Genomic DNA, 16,709 nt, shown 5'->3' with positions numbered 1-16,709 from the left:
GGCAGCTCAGAGACCAGAAGATTCCCAAGGAGAGAGGAGAAGAGGGGAGACTGAGGGATCACTCCTAAAAGGAGGGTGTTTGAAAAGGGGTAAGGAGCTGCCAGCTCTGCAGGCAAGGGGTGACATAACAGGGCTCTTGAGCCCCACAAGGGTGCCACAGAAAGAATGGAGTTGGTCAAGGGAGCCACGGACCCAAATAGCTTGAAAACCTCTGGTCTAGGGGTGAAGTTTTGAAGGGTGTATGAGAAACTTGTCTATATGGGGGATCTTTTTTCAGGCTGAGGGCCACATTCCCCACTAGGCAACCTTCCAAGGGCCACACGGCATTGAGTGGGGGGCTAAAGCAAAACTGGGCGAATAAATGAATTGTACAAACACTTCCCTTAGTGAAGTAGGCTACCTTCCAGACAGGAATGGGCTCTTTCAAGTTCTGCACAGCAGGGTTGGCCTGACAAGGGGTGGTTCAAGAGTCCCAGGCAATCTCCATCCCATACTAAAATGGATGGTTTTGGTTTTTGGAATTAAACATTCAACACATTGTATACAAACATTGGTGTACTGTTCAAGATCTGTCAAGGTGTTAAAGAGCTCCTCTTGAGGGATCTCACAGACGCCGTGGGGATGCAGGAAAGGGCCTTCTCAGCTGCAGCTCCCAGGTTCTGGAACCCCCTCCATGGAGAAGCCAGACTGGCTCCCTCCTTGCTGTCCTTCTGCCGGCAGGTGAAGACTCTGGTGTTCCAACAGGCTTTTGGGAACTGTCCGCTTTTAATGAAAGGACTGATGCCACACTGTTTTTATCATAATTATTTGTAAGTTTTATATAGATTTTTTATATGTATATAGTTTTAATTCTTTCAATGTTTAATCATTTTTAATTATTATTTTTCCATGTTTTTAGCGATTCTTGCTTTTATCTTTAAGCCATCTTGAGTCCTGCCAGAGGAAAAGGTGAGGTATAAATAAATAGATAATTAAAAATAATGATAACCATTAATTTGGAAGAAAAATTGCTCCATGGAAACATTTGGGGCACCGAAGCCCATCTAAATGATCCTACTGGCCATTATAAGTGTTTTTAATGCCCACCCACCTTACGCCACTATTTTGTTCGTAAGCTGAACAGTAGTTATTCATTTGAGTAGCTTCTGAACACTCAGCTCTTGAACTGCTTGTGCAACGCAATCCTATGCAAGTCTACTCCTGCAGTAAAGCTATTGACTTCAGTGGAACTTAATCACAGATAAGCATGCTGCCATGTAAGCCAGGAATAGGCAATAGGTTGCCCTTCTTATGTTATACTACAGCTCCCAACATCCTTGACTGCTGGTCATGCCAGCTAAAGATGGGAACTGTAGTCCAACATCAGGAGGGCAAACTATTGGGTTCCTTTGGTGTATACTCATTGCATTGGATTCAGCCTGAGCCTCTTTCATTTGCAATTCTTTTAGCATTTAAGCTCCTTCCCAAAAGAGTTTTAGACTTGGTAGAAGTCAACTAATTATTTTACATTTCTTGACTGAACATTTTTGAAAATACAAATTGAAGCAATAAATAAATAAATAAATAAATAAATGCAAAGGGTGAATACTAACATGAGGCTTAAGATAGCTCGATTATTATACATACTGATAATCTTTATTCTTTTTCTCCTTTACAGGGTTTCAAAATGAAAAGAGAAAGTAACTTCAAAAGATCCATAGTGTAGCCTATAGCAAGGCTGGAGAACAGGCAATATCCTGTATACTTGTATAATCAGTAAACACTTTCCATTTTTTATTGAATGAGTCCTTTGTCTTCTGGCCCCTGCCTACCCTTAGTTTGTGTGTTAATTTCTCCAAAAGATCACATCAAAAGCATTTTGGTACCGCTGGTCAACATTTACGTGTCTTCCAGTTCAACAGCTGCTAGTGCAGCCAAAAGTAAATGACTCAACAGTTCTTTGTAATTAAGATCTAAATTTCTGTCCAGAAACATGTTTAGAAACACTAATGCTGAGAGTCAACTATTGATGTTTTTACGCATCAAGGGTCTAGTGTCTTACACTTTGCCTTTATTCTGGCTTCTACTCAGTTCAATTGCAAGTTTCTTCATGGAAACTTTCCTAAACAATGTCTTTTAACAGTTGCCAGAAAGGTATCACAAGAGCGAGCAATTGAGTCATACCTAAACTCCTTCTAAAACCACTCCACTAATCATAGTCAAAGCCCCTATTATGATAAGTCCTTCCACTGGCTTTCTTGAAGTTGTTTTTTCTTTTCTTAAAGTGGCTGCAAGGAAACCTGAAACAGAGCAGGGCTATGGAGTTGCAGAAGAGGAAGTTAATCCTTTACACTAGCCTTCAACAACCTGGTGTCTCCAGAAATTTTGGAGTACAACTCACATTAGCCCCAGCCAGCATGTGGGAGTTGTAGTCCAAAATTTCTGGAGGGCACCAGGTTGATGAAGGCTGCTATAAACACGGACACTGCCATTTCCCCAGCTGAAATCCTCCTCCTCCCTTGCTTACACCACCACTGCTATTTGTCCAACAGGGCATACATGCACTTGCCATACAAGCAATGGCCCAAATCTGCTTCAGGGTCTCCACAGCTGCTTTGACCTTTCTGCTCCTGTTAAAAAAATGCCTGTACAGGATCCTACTGGTAGTTTATCCCTAAGTAAAATTGATACTACCTGTCTTCCCAGTAATATATATGAAAAGGATCTAGGGGTCTTAGTAGACCACAAGCTTAATGTGAGTCAACAGTGTGATGCAGCAGCAAAAAAAGCTAATGTTATTCTAGGCTGCAGCAACAGAAATATAGTGTCCTGATCAAGAGGAGTATTAGTACTGCTCTATTCTGCCTTGGTCAGACCACACCTGGAGAACTGGGTGCTGTGATCTAAGAAGTTCTGGGTGCTGCGATTTAAGAAGGATATTGACAAGCTGGAACATCTGCAGAGGAGGGTGACCAAGATGATCAAGGGTCTGGAAACCAAGCCTCATGAGGAACAGTTGAGAGATAACTGGATATATTTAGCCTGGTAAATAGCCTGGTTAAATATATAAAGGGCTGCCATATGGAAGATGGAGCAAGCTTATTTTCTCCTGCTCTAGAAGGTAGGACTTGCAACCAATGGCTTCAGGTTAGAAGAAACGAGATTCCAACTAAACATCAGCAAGAACTTTATGGTGGTAAGAGTTGTTCAACAGTGGAATGGACTCCCTCAGAAAGTTGTGGCATCTCCTTCATTGGAGGTTTTTAAAGCAGAGGTTGGATGGTCTTCAGTCATCGATGCTTTAAGTAGAGATTCATGCATTGCAGAAGGTTGGATTAGATGATCCATGGTGTCCCTTCCAACTCTATAATTCTATGCTTCTATAATATGACATCTGCCAGCTGCTGGTAACTTCAATAAAGCACCTTAGCATGAGTTTCTTTGCAGGAAAAGAATGCTGGAGACAAAATTGTGATTCTAATCATATAGATTTAATTTACAAGCAAAAGGTAGAGCAAGGGCCGGCTGGCAGGCTAAGACCATGTTAGTGTCAACACATCCAATTCCCACTCACCCACCCCCTGGCAAAAACAGCAAAAGGACATCTTTGCAGCTCCTTACGGCTACTTCTTGGAGACAGCTGCAGGAGATCAGTCCCTCTTTCCCCCCTGCCAAGTTTAAAACAGAATCTCCCCCCACCCGCCTCCCCTTTGTGGCACACACTGTCCACAGCTGGACATGTATGATCCAACTTCAATTTCAAGCTGGGATTGTTTTCCATTAATCGTTTGTCATGGGCTGCCAAGCCACTAAAACAGAAGAGCATGATGTTCTTATATAGCCCTATAATATAAAAAGCTGTGCTTTACAAGAGATCAATGGCAAGCCAGAGAGGTTGGAAACTGATAAACAAGCCATACTGTCCCATTGCTGTACATTTAGGAGTGCAGTTCAAACGTGAACATTATCAGATCCATCATAGGTTGTGAGATTTTTATTTGTTTTTTTGCATGAAGATAACTTGGGGAGGGGACAGCTGCCTTAGGACATGTAGGGAAACCTCAAATTCTAGTAGCTTCCTTGCCACCTGAATCACTGAGATTTTAAAATACCCAGAATTAGGGGGAGAAGGGAGAGCCTAACCCTCAGCCTTCAAAGTTTTGAAAGGAGTATCAAGCTCTTGCCCAGGAAAATGTACATCCCAGCTCTTCTCCTTCCCCAAAGTTGGTGCTGACTCATTCCATCTGATTCATTTCCAAGACTGCAGAGGCACAAAACCTCCACGTGGTGGCATCCTCTCCCCATCAACATCTCGTAAGGATTTTGGTACAATTTCAAGTTCATTTAAGCAAACTGATCTCTTTGTACTACCAGGTATATGATAAATCAAAGTTGGCTGCTCCCTGGGATGGGGCACCCACCACAAAGGGACCCAGGTTTTGGCCCTCCCAAGATTGTCAGGACCAGGCTGCAAAAGAGCTGCTATATAACCTTTGAGAGATGCTTGGAAACCAGGAATCCACCCGAGTTAGCTTCTCATGTACCTTGGCAGGGGAGAAGCTGCACTTTCTAGAATTCTCCCTCTCATACATTTGTTTGTGTTTCTGGTGCCCGGGTGGTGATGGGAGAGCTGAGGAAAGAAACTATTGTAGCTGAATGAAAGCCCTTATCATCTTTCCACAGATTGGAAGAGCCAAGTAGCATCTTTTGAGCCTGAGTTTCTTTTATATAAAATGGAAATGGGTAGTGAGCTGTCTTTATGGTTAGAAGCCATTATTCTAACAAAGTCCTCCACCCACCAAAGACTGTGGAATGACTGGAAGGTAATTCTTCAGGCAAAGTATCTCCCTGTTGGCAAAACATTTCCATTTTGCCTCTCTTTCCCTCTCTCTCTCTCATATACAGTGGTACCTCGGGTTACATACACTTCAGGTTACAAACACTTCAGGTTACAGACTCCACTAACCCAGAAATAGTGCTTCAGGTTAAGAACTTTGCTTCAGGATGAGAAATCATGCTCCAGCAGCGAGGCAGCAGCAGGAGGCCCCATTAGCTAAAGTGGTGCTTCAGGTTAAGAACAGTTTCAGGTTAAGTACAGACCTCCAGAATGAACTAAGTACTTAACCCAAGGTACCACTGTAGTTCTGCTAGAAAACTGCCATGCCTACTCTGAAGGGTTGCTGTGAACATCAGTCTGAATCAAAGAGCTGGTACTCACTTACCTAACAGAGCAGTTTCCTGAAAATCAGTACATTTTCATAAATCTTGGCTTGTGCCAAGGATCGGAAACTGTGACCCCTCTAGATGTTGCTGGAGCTATACTACCCATCGGCCCAGCACAGGCAATGCTTAAGGCTGATGGGAGTTGTAGTTTAGTGAGATCTGAAGGGCCGCAGGTTTGCCACCTCTGGCCTACATACAGTGGTACCTCAGGCAAGTACTTAATTCATTCCGGAGGTCCGTTCTTAACCTGAAACTGTTCTTAACCTGAAGCACCACTTTAGCTAAAGGGGCCTCCTGCTGCCAACATGCCGCCGGAGCACAATTTCTGTTCTCATCCTGAAGCAAAGTTCTTATCCCGAGGTACTATTTCTGGGTTAGCGGAATCTGTAACCTAAAATGTATGTAACCTGAAGCGTATGTAACCCAAGGTACCACTGTACAGTGAAATCCAGGTCAACAGCGGTTGCTGCATCCATCAAGACACCATTTTGCAAAATTCCTATGGAGAAGGGCTTCTTAGCTCAGTTGTCAGCAGCTTATATAAGAGGAAAACATCTGGGAGAGAAAATGAGGAAGCTTGGCAACTGTTTTGGCCTCTAGAGACGCTTCTTGCCTCCAGAGAGTTCATTGATCTCTCCCCAGCAGGAACCAAGAATATAATAAGTTTCATATCCTCTCTCGCCCTGGAGGAAAGATGGGAGGGGTCAATGTAGGTGGGAAATACAGAAGCAAGGATCAGGAAAGGCTGGCTGCAGCTCAGATGTAGGGCACTGGATTTGCACACAGAAAGTCTCAAGGTCATGGCAGTTATGTCTCCAAAGTCAAGGCACTATGCCTCTGAAAGCCAGTGGCTAGGAATCACAAGAAGTGAGTGTGTTGGGGTGTGTTCAGGATTGCTTTTGGGGTTCTCATACACATCTGGTTGGCCACTGTGTGAACAGGACCCTGGACTAGTCAGGTATTTGGTCTGACCAAGGTGGTCTCTCCTTGTGCCCTGGCATCTCCAGGTAAGACTGGGAAGACCCATGCCTGAAATTTTGGAGTACTGCTGCCAGTCCATGTAGACAATACTAATGGACCAATGGTCTAACTCATTATAAAGCAGCCAGTTTTGTAAGTTCCTGTAATCAAGGCAAAAGACCGAGAAGCCTCAGAACTAGGAAATTCAGTAAGAGTGTAGCAACACAGGACTTTTAGACAATACCTTTTATGGTGTAAATGTTACTCAGAAGTAGCATTTTAAATATCTCTTGGACTGTACCAAGTCATCTTGCAGAAAGGGAGGGGGACACATCTGAACGCTTCACCGTGTTGCAAAAAACATCTAGCATATGTGAGGGAGTGTTACTCAAGTCTTCTCCCTGCTGTGAGAGCTTTTCACAGACAGCAACCCATTCAAGCATGCCATTTTGCCACCTGCCTTATGGAAATGTGTACAGCCGAGGAAGGGCAAGACTATCTCACATTGATTTACGCACATGTTAAATTTGCCCTGTCATAAAGTATCCAAGTGCCTTTCCTCAAATAATGGAGTTCTTAAATCAGCTGCCATGGGAGACTGACACATTTTCTGAAGTTTGAACTTCTGTTGTTAAGAACAGAAAAAGACACCCAAAGCTCCCCCCCCCATGCTGTTTTGTGTAATGCTAATGTTTTCATTGCAATTCAGAATGCTGCTTGCATCAAAGATGTGCTACACATGCTGTAAGACTCTTATCAGCTGGTGTGCATGGAAACAGTGACATCCAACACACACACACACACCCATATGCCTTTTGGTGCAGTTTTATTTTTGGATCTTTAGCAGCAGAGCATTTCTCCGCCATCCTTGATCCTTTAAGAAATCTACCCTCTCTTGTGTACTGAAATGTCCCCAGTGTTTTGTGGATTACTTTTGGAAGGCTGGATACACTGCTGCAATGCCCATGTCTCGGAAACATGTTTTTAAAAAGGGAAGGAAGAGACACTCTGGGATGAAACTGACATACCTTTTTAGAACGTATTCTATATCCTGCATTGTGGAGAATGGAGAATGAATTAGGACTTTTGGGGGAGGTTGTGCAATGAGGGGGGACACTGCGCACTTCTCAAGATTACGCAGGGTAAATAGGGGCATTGGCAAGTAAACCCATAGGGCTCCCTACCAGTTCCTGCAAGCTTGGTTGCATCAATTCCCCTCTCCGCTCCAAAGCAGCATTTTAAAGGCTTGTTAGATGACATTTATTTCAAGAAACCAAGCAAAAACCAATGTACAACTCAAGAAAAGCCCAAAATTTATTGGGAGATTCAAATCCAAACAAATATCACAGTGTGTGCTACATAAATCTTGGGCCCTATCCCTTTTATCAGGTGTACGGAACCTTTGGCCCTCCAGATGTTGCTAAACTACAACTCCTATCAGCCCCAGAAAGCATGGCCAATGGTGGGAATTTTAATTCAGCAACATCTGGGGGGCAAAGGGTTCCCCACACCTGCTTTTGATTATCACATTCAGAGCCACCAGACTGTCAGCATTTTGAGGGAATAGTTCAGCTGCATACCAAAACATTAGGCTTTATTTAGCATTTAAAGTGGTTAAATCAATCGTCGGCCTAGTGCAACAAGTCCACTTTTTGAAAAAGAAAAAGGACACCAGACTTTTTCCTGGTTGGAAAGTGACAGGAAATGCACTGATGAACAAATAAATAAAGGGAAAGAAATGTAAACAGGCTGCAAGCAAATCGGGATGAATTCAGGACAAATGCTCATTGCCATATGACCTGCCCTCCACAATAAACAAATCAGAAGGAATGCTCATTAAAGACTTGCTGAGACTTGGCTGGATGAGCTGGGAGGCACAACCTACCTCAGCTGTGCCCATCTGGGCACTTGGCACAGCACAAAGGTACATTGCATGGGGGTAGAGCGTCTGTGTGTTCCTATGTCCACAGAACCACCACCCCCTTTACCAGAAAAACTCTTAATATTGGGATGGGCTTGGAAAGTCTGCACTTGGGAGTTCAGCGAGACAGAACATTAGGGTTGCTGCTGGTCCATCAACCACCTTGTTGCCCAGCAGCATCCCTGACCAAGCTGACAGCTACACGCCCCTGGGCAAGCCAGACCCTCTCCTCTGCTTCATATCTCAGTGCATCTCTAGAGAGTTTGGTATTAGAATTATCAGTTCCCTGACATGAGCTTCCTATAGGAAGGCAAGATAACAGAGGCTCCTGGGTGTGACAAGAAGGTTGTGTGACCAAAGCCACTTTCCCCACCCCAGAGAGCACCGATTACCAAGCAAAACTCATAGGCCTCATGCTGCCTCTTGTCGTGCAGAGTGAGGATGAACTAGCTTGTGCACCTGCCCTTGTTACAGCAGCAAGCTTAGAGGAATGAAGTGTAATCCAGGAGCATAAAATTTCTTTTCTCCGAGTAAAAGACCCTGGCGAAGCCAAGGTTTTGCACCACCCATCATCAGCTTTTCCTTCCACTGTAGTCCTACACACGCTGACTTGGGAGTAGGCCCCATTGAACTCAGTATGACTTATTTCCGACTGGCCTGCACATTCTGCTCCACAGAATCCAGGGACATTAGCCTACACTGATGTATACACAGAGAGAAGGCAGAGCTATCCTGTGGTTCTGGTTGTCCCAGCCCCTCTGCTAGGGACTCGGATAGGGTTGGGAACCTTAGGCCTGGGGACCAAATGCAGCCCTTCCAGCCTCTCCATCCATTCCTCAAGGCTCTTTGCAGGCCACCCACTTTCCAAAGGCCATACCCCTTACTGGCCCTGATCAGCAACCTCCTCCATTTATTCACATTTCTCCCTCTGGCTGGAATGTGTTTTTAAATGGTGGTGTTGCTTCTTTCTTGCCAGGATGAAGAAGGTGGGGGAGGAGAGTGAATGTAGAGAATTCTGGTTGTGCCTGGCTAGAATGCAGCCTACTGTACAAAAGGTGAAAGAGTAAGATCTAATGCTCTACATACTTTTGCCTCTGCTCCCACCCATAAAAGGAAGGTGGCCCCCAGAAGGTTGCACCTTAAGGGAATGTGGCCCTTGGGCTGAAAAAGATTACTCATCTACTGTAACAGAACAACTTGGGTAGGTCTTGAGAACCAATTTTCATTCAAATGAGGGTCTCAAGACACCATTCTTCCAAGATCTGTTGCTATGCCTGGTGGCCTGCAGGTAATGCCTTCTCCTGCCAATACTTTGCTTTCATGTTTCAATACAGAGCAATCCTTGGCATGTTTACTCAGATGGAAGTCCCTCTGTGTTCAATAGGCCTTACTCCCTTGTTTAGGATTGCAGCCTAAACATGATGGCTCAATGACCCAGTCATCAGCTACACACACTTTATCTTCCTTGCAGAGTTAAGACTGTGTAGGTGTTCACTTCACAGTGCAAAGAATATTTTTTTCAAAGTTATTACTGATCTTTGAGAGACTCTGCAAAAGAAACACATTTTTCACCTACCTGAGGTTAAGCACACTGCGTGTGCAGCATTGTAAGCCTCCATTCTCAGCTTTGTTTTACTGACACCACAAAGCCTCAGCATTTGACAGAAGAACTGAAGGTGCAAAGTGAAACAGCAGTTCTCTTAAAATTTCACAGCAATCACTTTTAAAAACACACCCACCCACTGTTTCATGTCTTTGCAAAATAGAGCCAAACATCTGTAGTGTCCACAATGGAGAATACATTAAAATGTGAAGTGGACAAAAAAAGGATTCCAAAATAATCTATCGTGCTATTTTATTTCATCGCCAATGAATTTAAAAAAAAGAGATTACGCTCTTTTGAGCCTCTCCTTAGAACAACCCTGCACTATAAAACTCACAGACAGTAGAAACTCAGCTAGCAGGAGCCAAACTCAACTATATACAGATAAATACCAACCATACGGCCACAGTGCTGAGCTTCAGTTAAAAACACCCTCACAGCCATTAATGTACAATCTCCCTTGCGAACATCTTGCATGTGGTGCCGGTGGAAGAAAGCCATGTATGCCATGGGGGACTGGCAACATATTCTCAGAGGTAGGAGGTGGTGGCATGCCTCCCTGGCTTCGTTCTCCTGCTCCCGTGGGAAGCACAGCCATTGTTGGCCTGAACTCTGTGCATTCCTGGTAACAGCTTGTGCTCTGAGAGGCAGCTTGGAGAAACACTAGGTGCACCACAAGCCTGGAAACCTGCCTTGCAAGCACATGGAGCACAAATCCAAGCTTGGCCCAGCTGCAAGGACTTAGATGCTCAACTGGCTCAACTGGAGAGAAAGTTTAAAACATTTTTATATTAACAGGAGTCAGAAGAAAAGAACAAGTTGAAGAGGCCAAATGGCAGGACACTTTCTCTCCTTGGATGCAGATGATTTTTAAAAAGTGCTCAGCTGCCCAAGATTTTGGTTTTGGGGAGTAGGAATATTGGGGAGGCAAAGGTTCCTCCTGATGTGCTCGATAAGAGATGGAAGACCGTTTCACATGTGTACACCTGCCTCTCCAGATGAGGGGACAAAGTGACAGGATTGTGCTTATAAGATGACCTAAGAGGGGGGTCCCTGAGCTAGAAATAGGCTGGCACACTCAAAAACAAATACACACATTCTGAAATTCAAGATGCACGTTTCAGCATCTCATCATCCCAGGCGCTGCCTTCTACTGCTCCATCACTTCTCCCTCCCACAGCAGGTGTTTTGAAAACAGCAGGGGATATGGAGCCACCCAAGCACACCTGGATCCACTACCAAACACCTTTGCAGGTGAAAGGCTGCAGGTCCCTCTCGCCATGCCTCATGGATAAGCAGCAGCACCAACAAAACCTTCTGGGGGACGGGGAGCTCAAGAAACGAGCCTGAACCCCTCCGTTTTTTTGCCATTTCACTTCGCACTGCGTGAGAGATCAGCATCCAAGTAGATCCTTCCTCATTAGCATAGTAGAGCCTGTTATGTGATCAGGCTCCTCCTTGCAGAGAGGCCCTGCCTGGCCCCTGCCTGTGGGTACACCCTGCATGTGGCTCCAGCCTGACACCACCCGAGATTGCTAGTTTGCTTTGAAGACGTCCTTCCGCAGCCGCACTTCCTTCAGCACCCGGGCCCGGAAGGTGTCCCAGTCCTCATCCCTTTGGCGCTTCATCCCCACGGCTTCTTGCACCTCCGGGCAGTGCGTCCGCAGGAAGGGATTGTACTGCTTCTCCTCGCCGATGGTAGAAGGGCACTTCAGGGGAGAGAACGAGACAGGCACACACTGTGAGCATGGACAACGGGCAGCACAAAGCAGTAACTCTCCTCCTAACTGCTTTCGCGTTTGCCGCTTTCCTTTGAATGGAGGCGAGGCGAGGCCAGGACTTTGGCATGTTGGGAAAATTGAACCACTTCAACTTTATACCTGTCCCCTTTTGCTCTTTCGAATTTGACCTCAAACGCTTTTGATCTTGGCCCGTGAGTGGCTTTTTGCAGGATGTGAAAGCAGTACAGACAACATAAAGCTCCCCATCGGGCCATGCCAGCTTTGGCTTTGGTGATGTTTTGCATAGATCCCAACCAAGCTATTGCAATGGAGCCTCAGTTCTCAAACGTCTCCATTGACAAACAATTCGGAACCGAATGCCAAAAACCCGGAAACTCGGAAGTAGAATGGCTTGCACTGCATGTTTCCCCATTTTTCCAAAGGATTTTGCCAACCACCCATTGATCCTCGGTTTTCGAATGTTTCGAAAGTCGAACAGTCTTCTGGAACATATTATGCCCAAAAACAGAGGTTCCACTATACCAGTATTGCTACTCAAAAATGTAATTTAATTCAGTGTTAGATTATAGCATTGCAAAGACCACCACTGCTCTCTGCACTGATGGCTCACAGTTATTATTATCATTTATTAAATTTATTAGTCACCTTTTTTTGCCAACTGAAAACGACTTACCAAAAGCACAGACATACCTTAAAACCACAGAACATTCCGCACACTATAAAAGGCCATAGATAGTTAAAAGCCAAAGGCCTGGTTAAAAAAGAATGTTTTTGCCTGGCAGCCAAATATATGCAAGGTTAGCCTCCCTGGGAAGAACATTCCAAAAATGGGGAGCCACCACCGAACAGGCCTATTCTCATGTTCTCACAATCTGGGTAAGTGGAACAGTGGAAGGAGAAGACACATAGATGCAGGTGAGGTTCAGATAACTGCAGAGAGAGATACTATACAAGGGCTGGTGAAACTAGGCCAAGCTCTGCAATAGAAATGAACCCAGAAGGAATTTAAGACTTAGGTAAGCAACAATGATGAAAATGGGCAATTACAGGCACAGGAACATCACAATGAAAGAGAGACTGAGGTGGAGGGGGCAGGGGACAGTGGCGCCCAGCAAAACTGTGGATGGAGTTTGCACACGCATGCTTGCCTGAGTACTTGCACACTTGGTTGGGTGTGGTTAATCCCCCCCCCCCCCCGGGGTTTTTCAGGTGATACCTGAAAAGCAAGCTATTGATATCTCACAGAAAGGAAGGCAAAGTGCATGGCAAGCAACTGAGGCAGCGAGACCACAGCATGCAAGAATTTGCCAAGAGACCCACAACCTCCCAGACAAGCAGATCCCAGCTGAGAAAGTACCACCTGCCACATTCCCCAGGCCGGTTTTGCACCAGGCAACCACCCCATTCCAGACTTCCAGAAGGGAGGAACCAAAATCAGAAACCAGATGCCTGCAGTTAATAAGACAGAGGCAGGAAACTCACTGGACAGGTGTTACCCAGCTGCGCAAGAGAGCCAGTAAGCTGCTCTTGGATGAATGCCATGGCACCTGCAGTGGATGGAGGCGGCTGGACAAAAAGGGCCTTGGAGAAGTGGGCATGTGCCCGATGCACAGGAAGGGAAGGGGAATGGAGGGAAACAAAGAAATACACACACACACACACACACACACACACACACACACAGTGCCAGCAGGTTGAGTCTCTTGCCTATAAGAACACTCCAAGATCCATCAATTCCGCCCCCCACCCCAGCCACTTTTCTCCAATTCTCTCTTGATTCTACAGGGACCACAGCTGATCTGAAAGAACCAGCTCATGCATGCATGCACCCACCCCTCTCACCGTGCTTCTCTTCTCAACCCGCTGTTGATTCACCCACTGTAGCTTCTGCTCCAGGACGGGATTCTCCAGCTCCAGAAGGCGTGCAAACATTAAGCACTCTGAAGCATACTCGTGCCCTATTAAAAAAAGAAAAGGAGCAGGCAGTCAACAGGGGCTGCGCTGATGCAGGGCTTCATCCTGCTGAGTTTCATTCCCCAGTGACCCTCTAGTGCCTTCACCTCCTCTAATTCCCAACCAGCCACTGCCCTACTTCAGGACCAGCGTAGAAGGAGATGGGCATCGTTTCTGCCCGTGCAGCTATTCCAACTCCTACCTGGCCAAAGCAGTGTGTCTTCAGCAAGATCAGCTGCCGTGTCCAGCGATGCCAGCATTGTTTCTGGCGTCCCTTCAAATATCCGACCTGAACGGTTAAGGGACAAGGAGTTAATTTCTACAGGGAAGAAGCACAAAAATAAAGTGCTTCCTCACAGCCAGACAGAAACAAAAGGAGTTGCTTTATACCAAATCAGACCACTGATCTGTCTAGCTCAACATTGTCTCCACTGACTGATGGCGGCTTTCCATGATTTCAAACAGGGATTGAACTTGGGACATTTGCACGCCAAGCAGATGTTCCACTGCTGAGCTACAAGCCTTCCTCTGACACCTTTTTTCCCCTTGAGTGTCTCCTCTCTCACAGACACTGCACACCTCCCAGAAACGAGGACCAAATCCCCTCTCTTCTCTTCCCATCAACAATCTTGGCGCTTGTTGTAGATGCCTCCACACAAATTAAGCACTGGGAGCACAAGTGCAGCTGCTGCCTTCTAGTGCCTAGGGGAGGCTTCCATATGTTGAGAAGCACAACCTCCCAGGAAGCAATGGCTGTCCTATATCCCCCTTCCCCACTGACTTACCACAGCCGGAGAGGAAAAGGAGGTCTCCTGAGAAGAGAGAGGCTGGCCCTTCGAAAGGTTTGCCATCCAGCACGTACACCATATGCCCCACAGTGTGTCCCGGCGTGAAGAGGGCCTTGAAGTTCAGACGTCCTATCACAACGGTCTCTTTATCTGAGAGGGGACTGGAATGCAACAGTTGGGTTTGTGATCATGAGGAGGAAGGAAAACCATATTGCCAGCCTGGAAGACCTTAGCATGGCCCATAGGCCAACCGAGATGTTGGCCCCCACCAAGGGCACAGAAATCACACCTCCGTGGCTAGGAGGCTGACTGCCTGTCTGCATGCTCCTCCACTGCTCTGGGCGGCTGGGCTGCAAGCGTTGGAGGGGGCGCTGATATAGCTCCTTACCAATGGTGCAAAAGAGCCTAGGTATGCCTCTGCACAGAGGAGACTTGGACCCCAGTTCTTGACTGGCCAAATGCTTCCTATGGAAAATGTCATAGCAGCTTGCCATACAGCGAGGGTGGGGGGACCTTTGTCCTGTCAAGAGCCACAATCCCTTGAGGATAATCTGTCAGGTGCCACACCCCTTTCCCCTCTCTTTCTCTCTCTCTTTTTTCTCCCCCTGCCCAATGGGATGTTTAAAGGTAAAGGTAAAAGGACTCCTGACCATTAGGTCCAGTCGCTGACAACTCTGGGGTTGTGGCGCTCATCTTGCTTTACTGGCCAAGGGAGCCAGCATACAGCTTCTGGGTCATGGGGCCAGCATGACTAAGCCGCTTCTGCCAAAGCCAGAGCAGCGCATGGAAACACCGTTTACCTTCCCGCTGGAGCGGTACCTATTTATCTACTTGCACTTTGACGTGCTTTTGAACTGCTAGGTGGGCAGGAGCAAGGACCGAGCAATGGGAGCTCACCCCACTGCGGGAATTCGAACAGCCGACTTTTGATCAGCTTCCATTGCTCCATCCATTTAGTGATCCCACCCCATATTTCCACTCCCCCTCACTCTCTATCTGGGACCTTCCAGATAGGCTGAGGGGCCACAGATTGCCCATCCCTGCTTAGGAGGAGGAGGAGTCAGGAACACTAGCAAATGCTTCAGCTGCTCCCCAGGAACCTTTTTAGCAGATATTAGAGAACTTTGGATTATTCTTTACAGCCTCCCGACAGATCCCCAGCTAATGGGAGGATTTGCCTTTACATTCCAGGCTCAGCAGGGGAACATTTTATCCAACACTTATCCACAGGGGAGGAGAAATAAAAAGGTCACTTACTCTGTCAGTTCTGGGATGTCGTCATAGCTGCTGCCATAGACTCGGCAAGAGCTGTGCCGCCGCCTCAGCGCTGCATTGCCTCCGCTGTGATCCCTATGAGAGAAAACACGCTTGTTATAAAGCCACAGTATATAAAAAAAGCTCATCTACCTAGCAGTCCTCATTTCACCTGCCGGTGAAATGCCGGATTTCAGTGCCCAGAGCCAGAGATGTGTTCCCAAACAAGGCATGATGGGGGCAATTCCCTCCCAGCTGGGTCACAGAGAATGAAGAGTCCCAAATATTATATTCTTTCCCTTCCCCCCTCCGCAAACGTATGCATGGATGGCACCCAAAGATGGCTGCAGAGCATTTGCTCAGCACACCTGTATTTTGAGGCCTTCTAGGGCCCATCAAGGGAAAGGGAAGGAGGGAGCCCCCTTACCAATGCTTGTGAGTGCACAGGATGGCCTCCAGCGTCACGCCCTCTTCCTCGATGACCGACTGCACAGAGAGAGAGAGAGACAGAAAGGTTTATAGGAGAGGCCCATGTCCTGCATCCCAGGAAAAGGCAGGAAAGAAAGCTAGCCTGAAACAGAGGAACATCCTCCTGCTCTGTATAAGAGAAACAGGTGCTGCATGGCAAAGACAGGGGAGGGGTTTATGGCACTGCAGGAACCAGAGTCACACAGCACAACCAGAGGGACTGAGAAAGACAAGGCAGCTGATCCCTATTTCAGGGCTTAGATAAGTCTAGCAGAAGGCCATTCCGATAAGATATGTGACTCAACAGGGCAGGAGACAGCAGTCTGGAAAGCGACAAACACACAATAGCATCAAAAGCAAATGTGAAGGGCAAAGAGGCTTGGAAATATCAACAATGAGATTTCTAAACTGATTCTTTAAAAAAAAACAACGCATGTAAATGTTTTTAAAAAACAATTACATGCAGAAAGTGCTGTCTTCCAGAACTAATGTATGTACAGATATTAAGTCTTGTATGCAGACATCCACATGGCATCAAAACAGACTTCGAAAATCATTTACATTAAAAATTAAGCTCACATCCACGGGGTATACTTCAATATAAAGCAGTAATATAATTTCTCCATAGCGGCTGCTGTGACTAGGACAGAAAGGGGATTACTGTCCTATTATATTGTTAATAAACCATATAAATAAACTGATCTTCAGTTAGTTTTTTAACTGTTTTGTAAATGTTTTTAACTGTCTCTCTCTCTCTCTCTCTCTCACACACACACACAGAGAGAGAGAGAGAGAGAGAGAAGCAACACATGAAGTGA

The 16,709-nt window shown here is 46.1% G+C and overlaps 1 protein-coding gene across 2 annotated transcripts in view; it reads right to left on the bottom strand.

The window, feature by feature from the left end:
- Nucleotides 1-7,452: 7,452 nt before the first annotated feature.
- Nucleotides 7,453-16,709, bottom strand: part of LOC128420578 (probable hydrolase PNKD) — a 36,667-nt gene continuing 27,410 nt past the window's right edge. For both annotated transcript variants that reach the window (XM_053402219.1, XM_053402211.1), the window contains 6 exons: nt 15,851-15,909; nt 15,427-15,519; nt 14,167-14,330; nt 13,584-13,670; nt 13,271-13,386; nt 7,453-11,395 (listed from right to left, as the gene is read on the bottom strand). In XM_053402219.1, the coding sequence (XP_053258194.1) occupies nt 11,222-11,395; nt 13,271-13,386; nt 13,584-13,670; nt 14,167-14,330; nt 15,427-15,519; nt 15,851-15,909 (693 nt within the window). In that variant the 3' untranslated portion in view covers nt 7,453-11,221. The remainder of the gene's footprint in view (nt 11,396-13,270; nt 13,387-13,583; nt 13,671-14,166; nt 14,331-15,426; nt 15,520-15,850; nt 15,910-16,709) is intronic.

Source organism: Podarcis raffonei, chromosome 1 (genome assembly GCF_027172205.1).
Source record: "Podarcis raffonei isolate rPodRaf1 chromosome 1, rPodRaf1.pri, whole genome shotgun sequence".
Classification (NCBI taxonomy): domain Eukaryota; kingdom Metazoa; phylum Chordata; class Lepidosauria; order Squamata; family Lacertidae; genus Podarcis; species Podarcis raffonei.
Note: the sequence above shows the minus strand (reverse complement) of the source record. Positions and strands in the feature narration are given on the sequence as shown.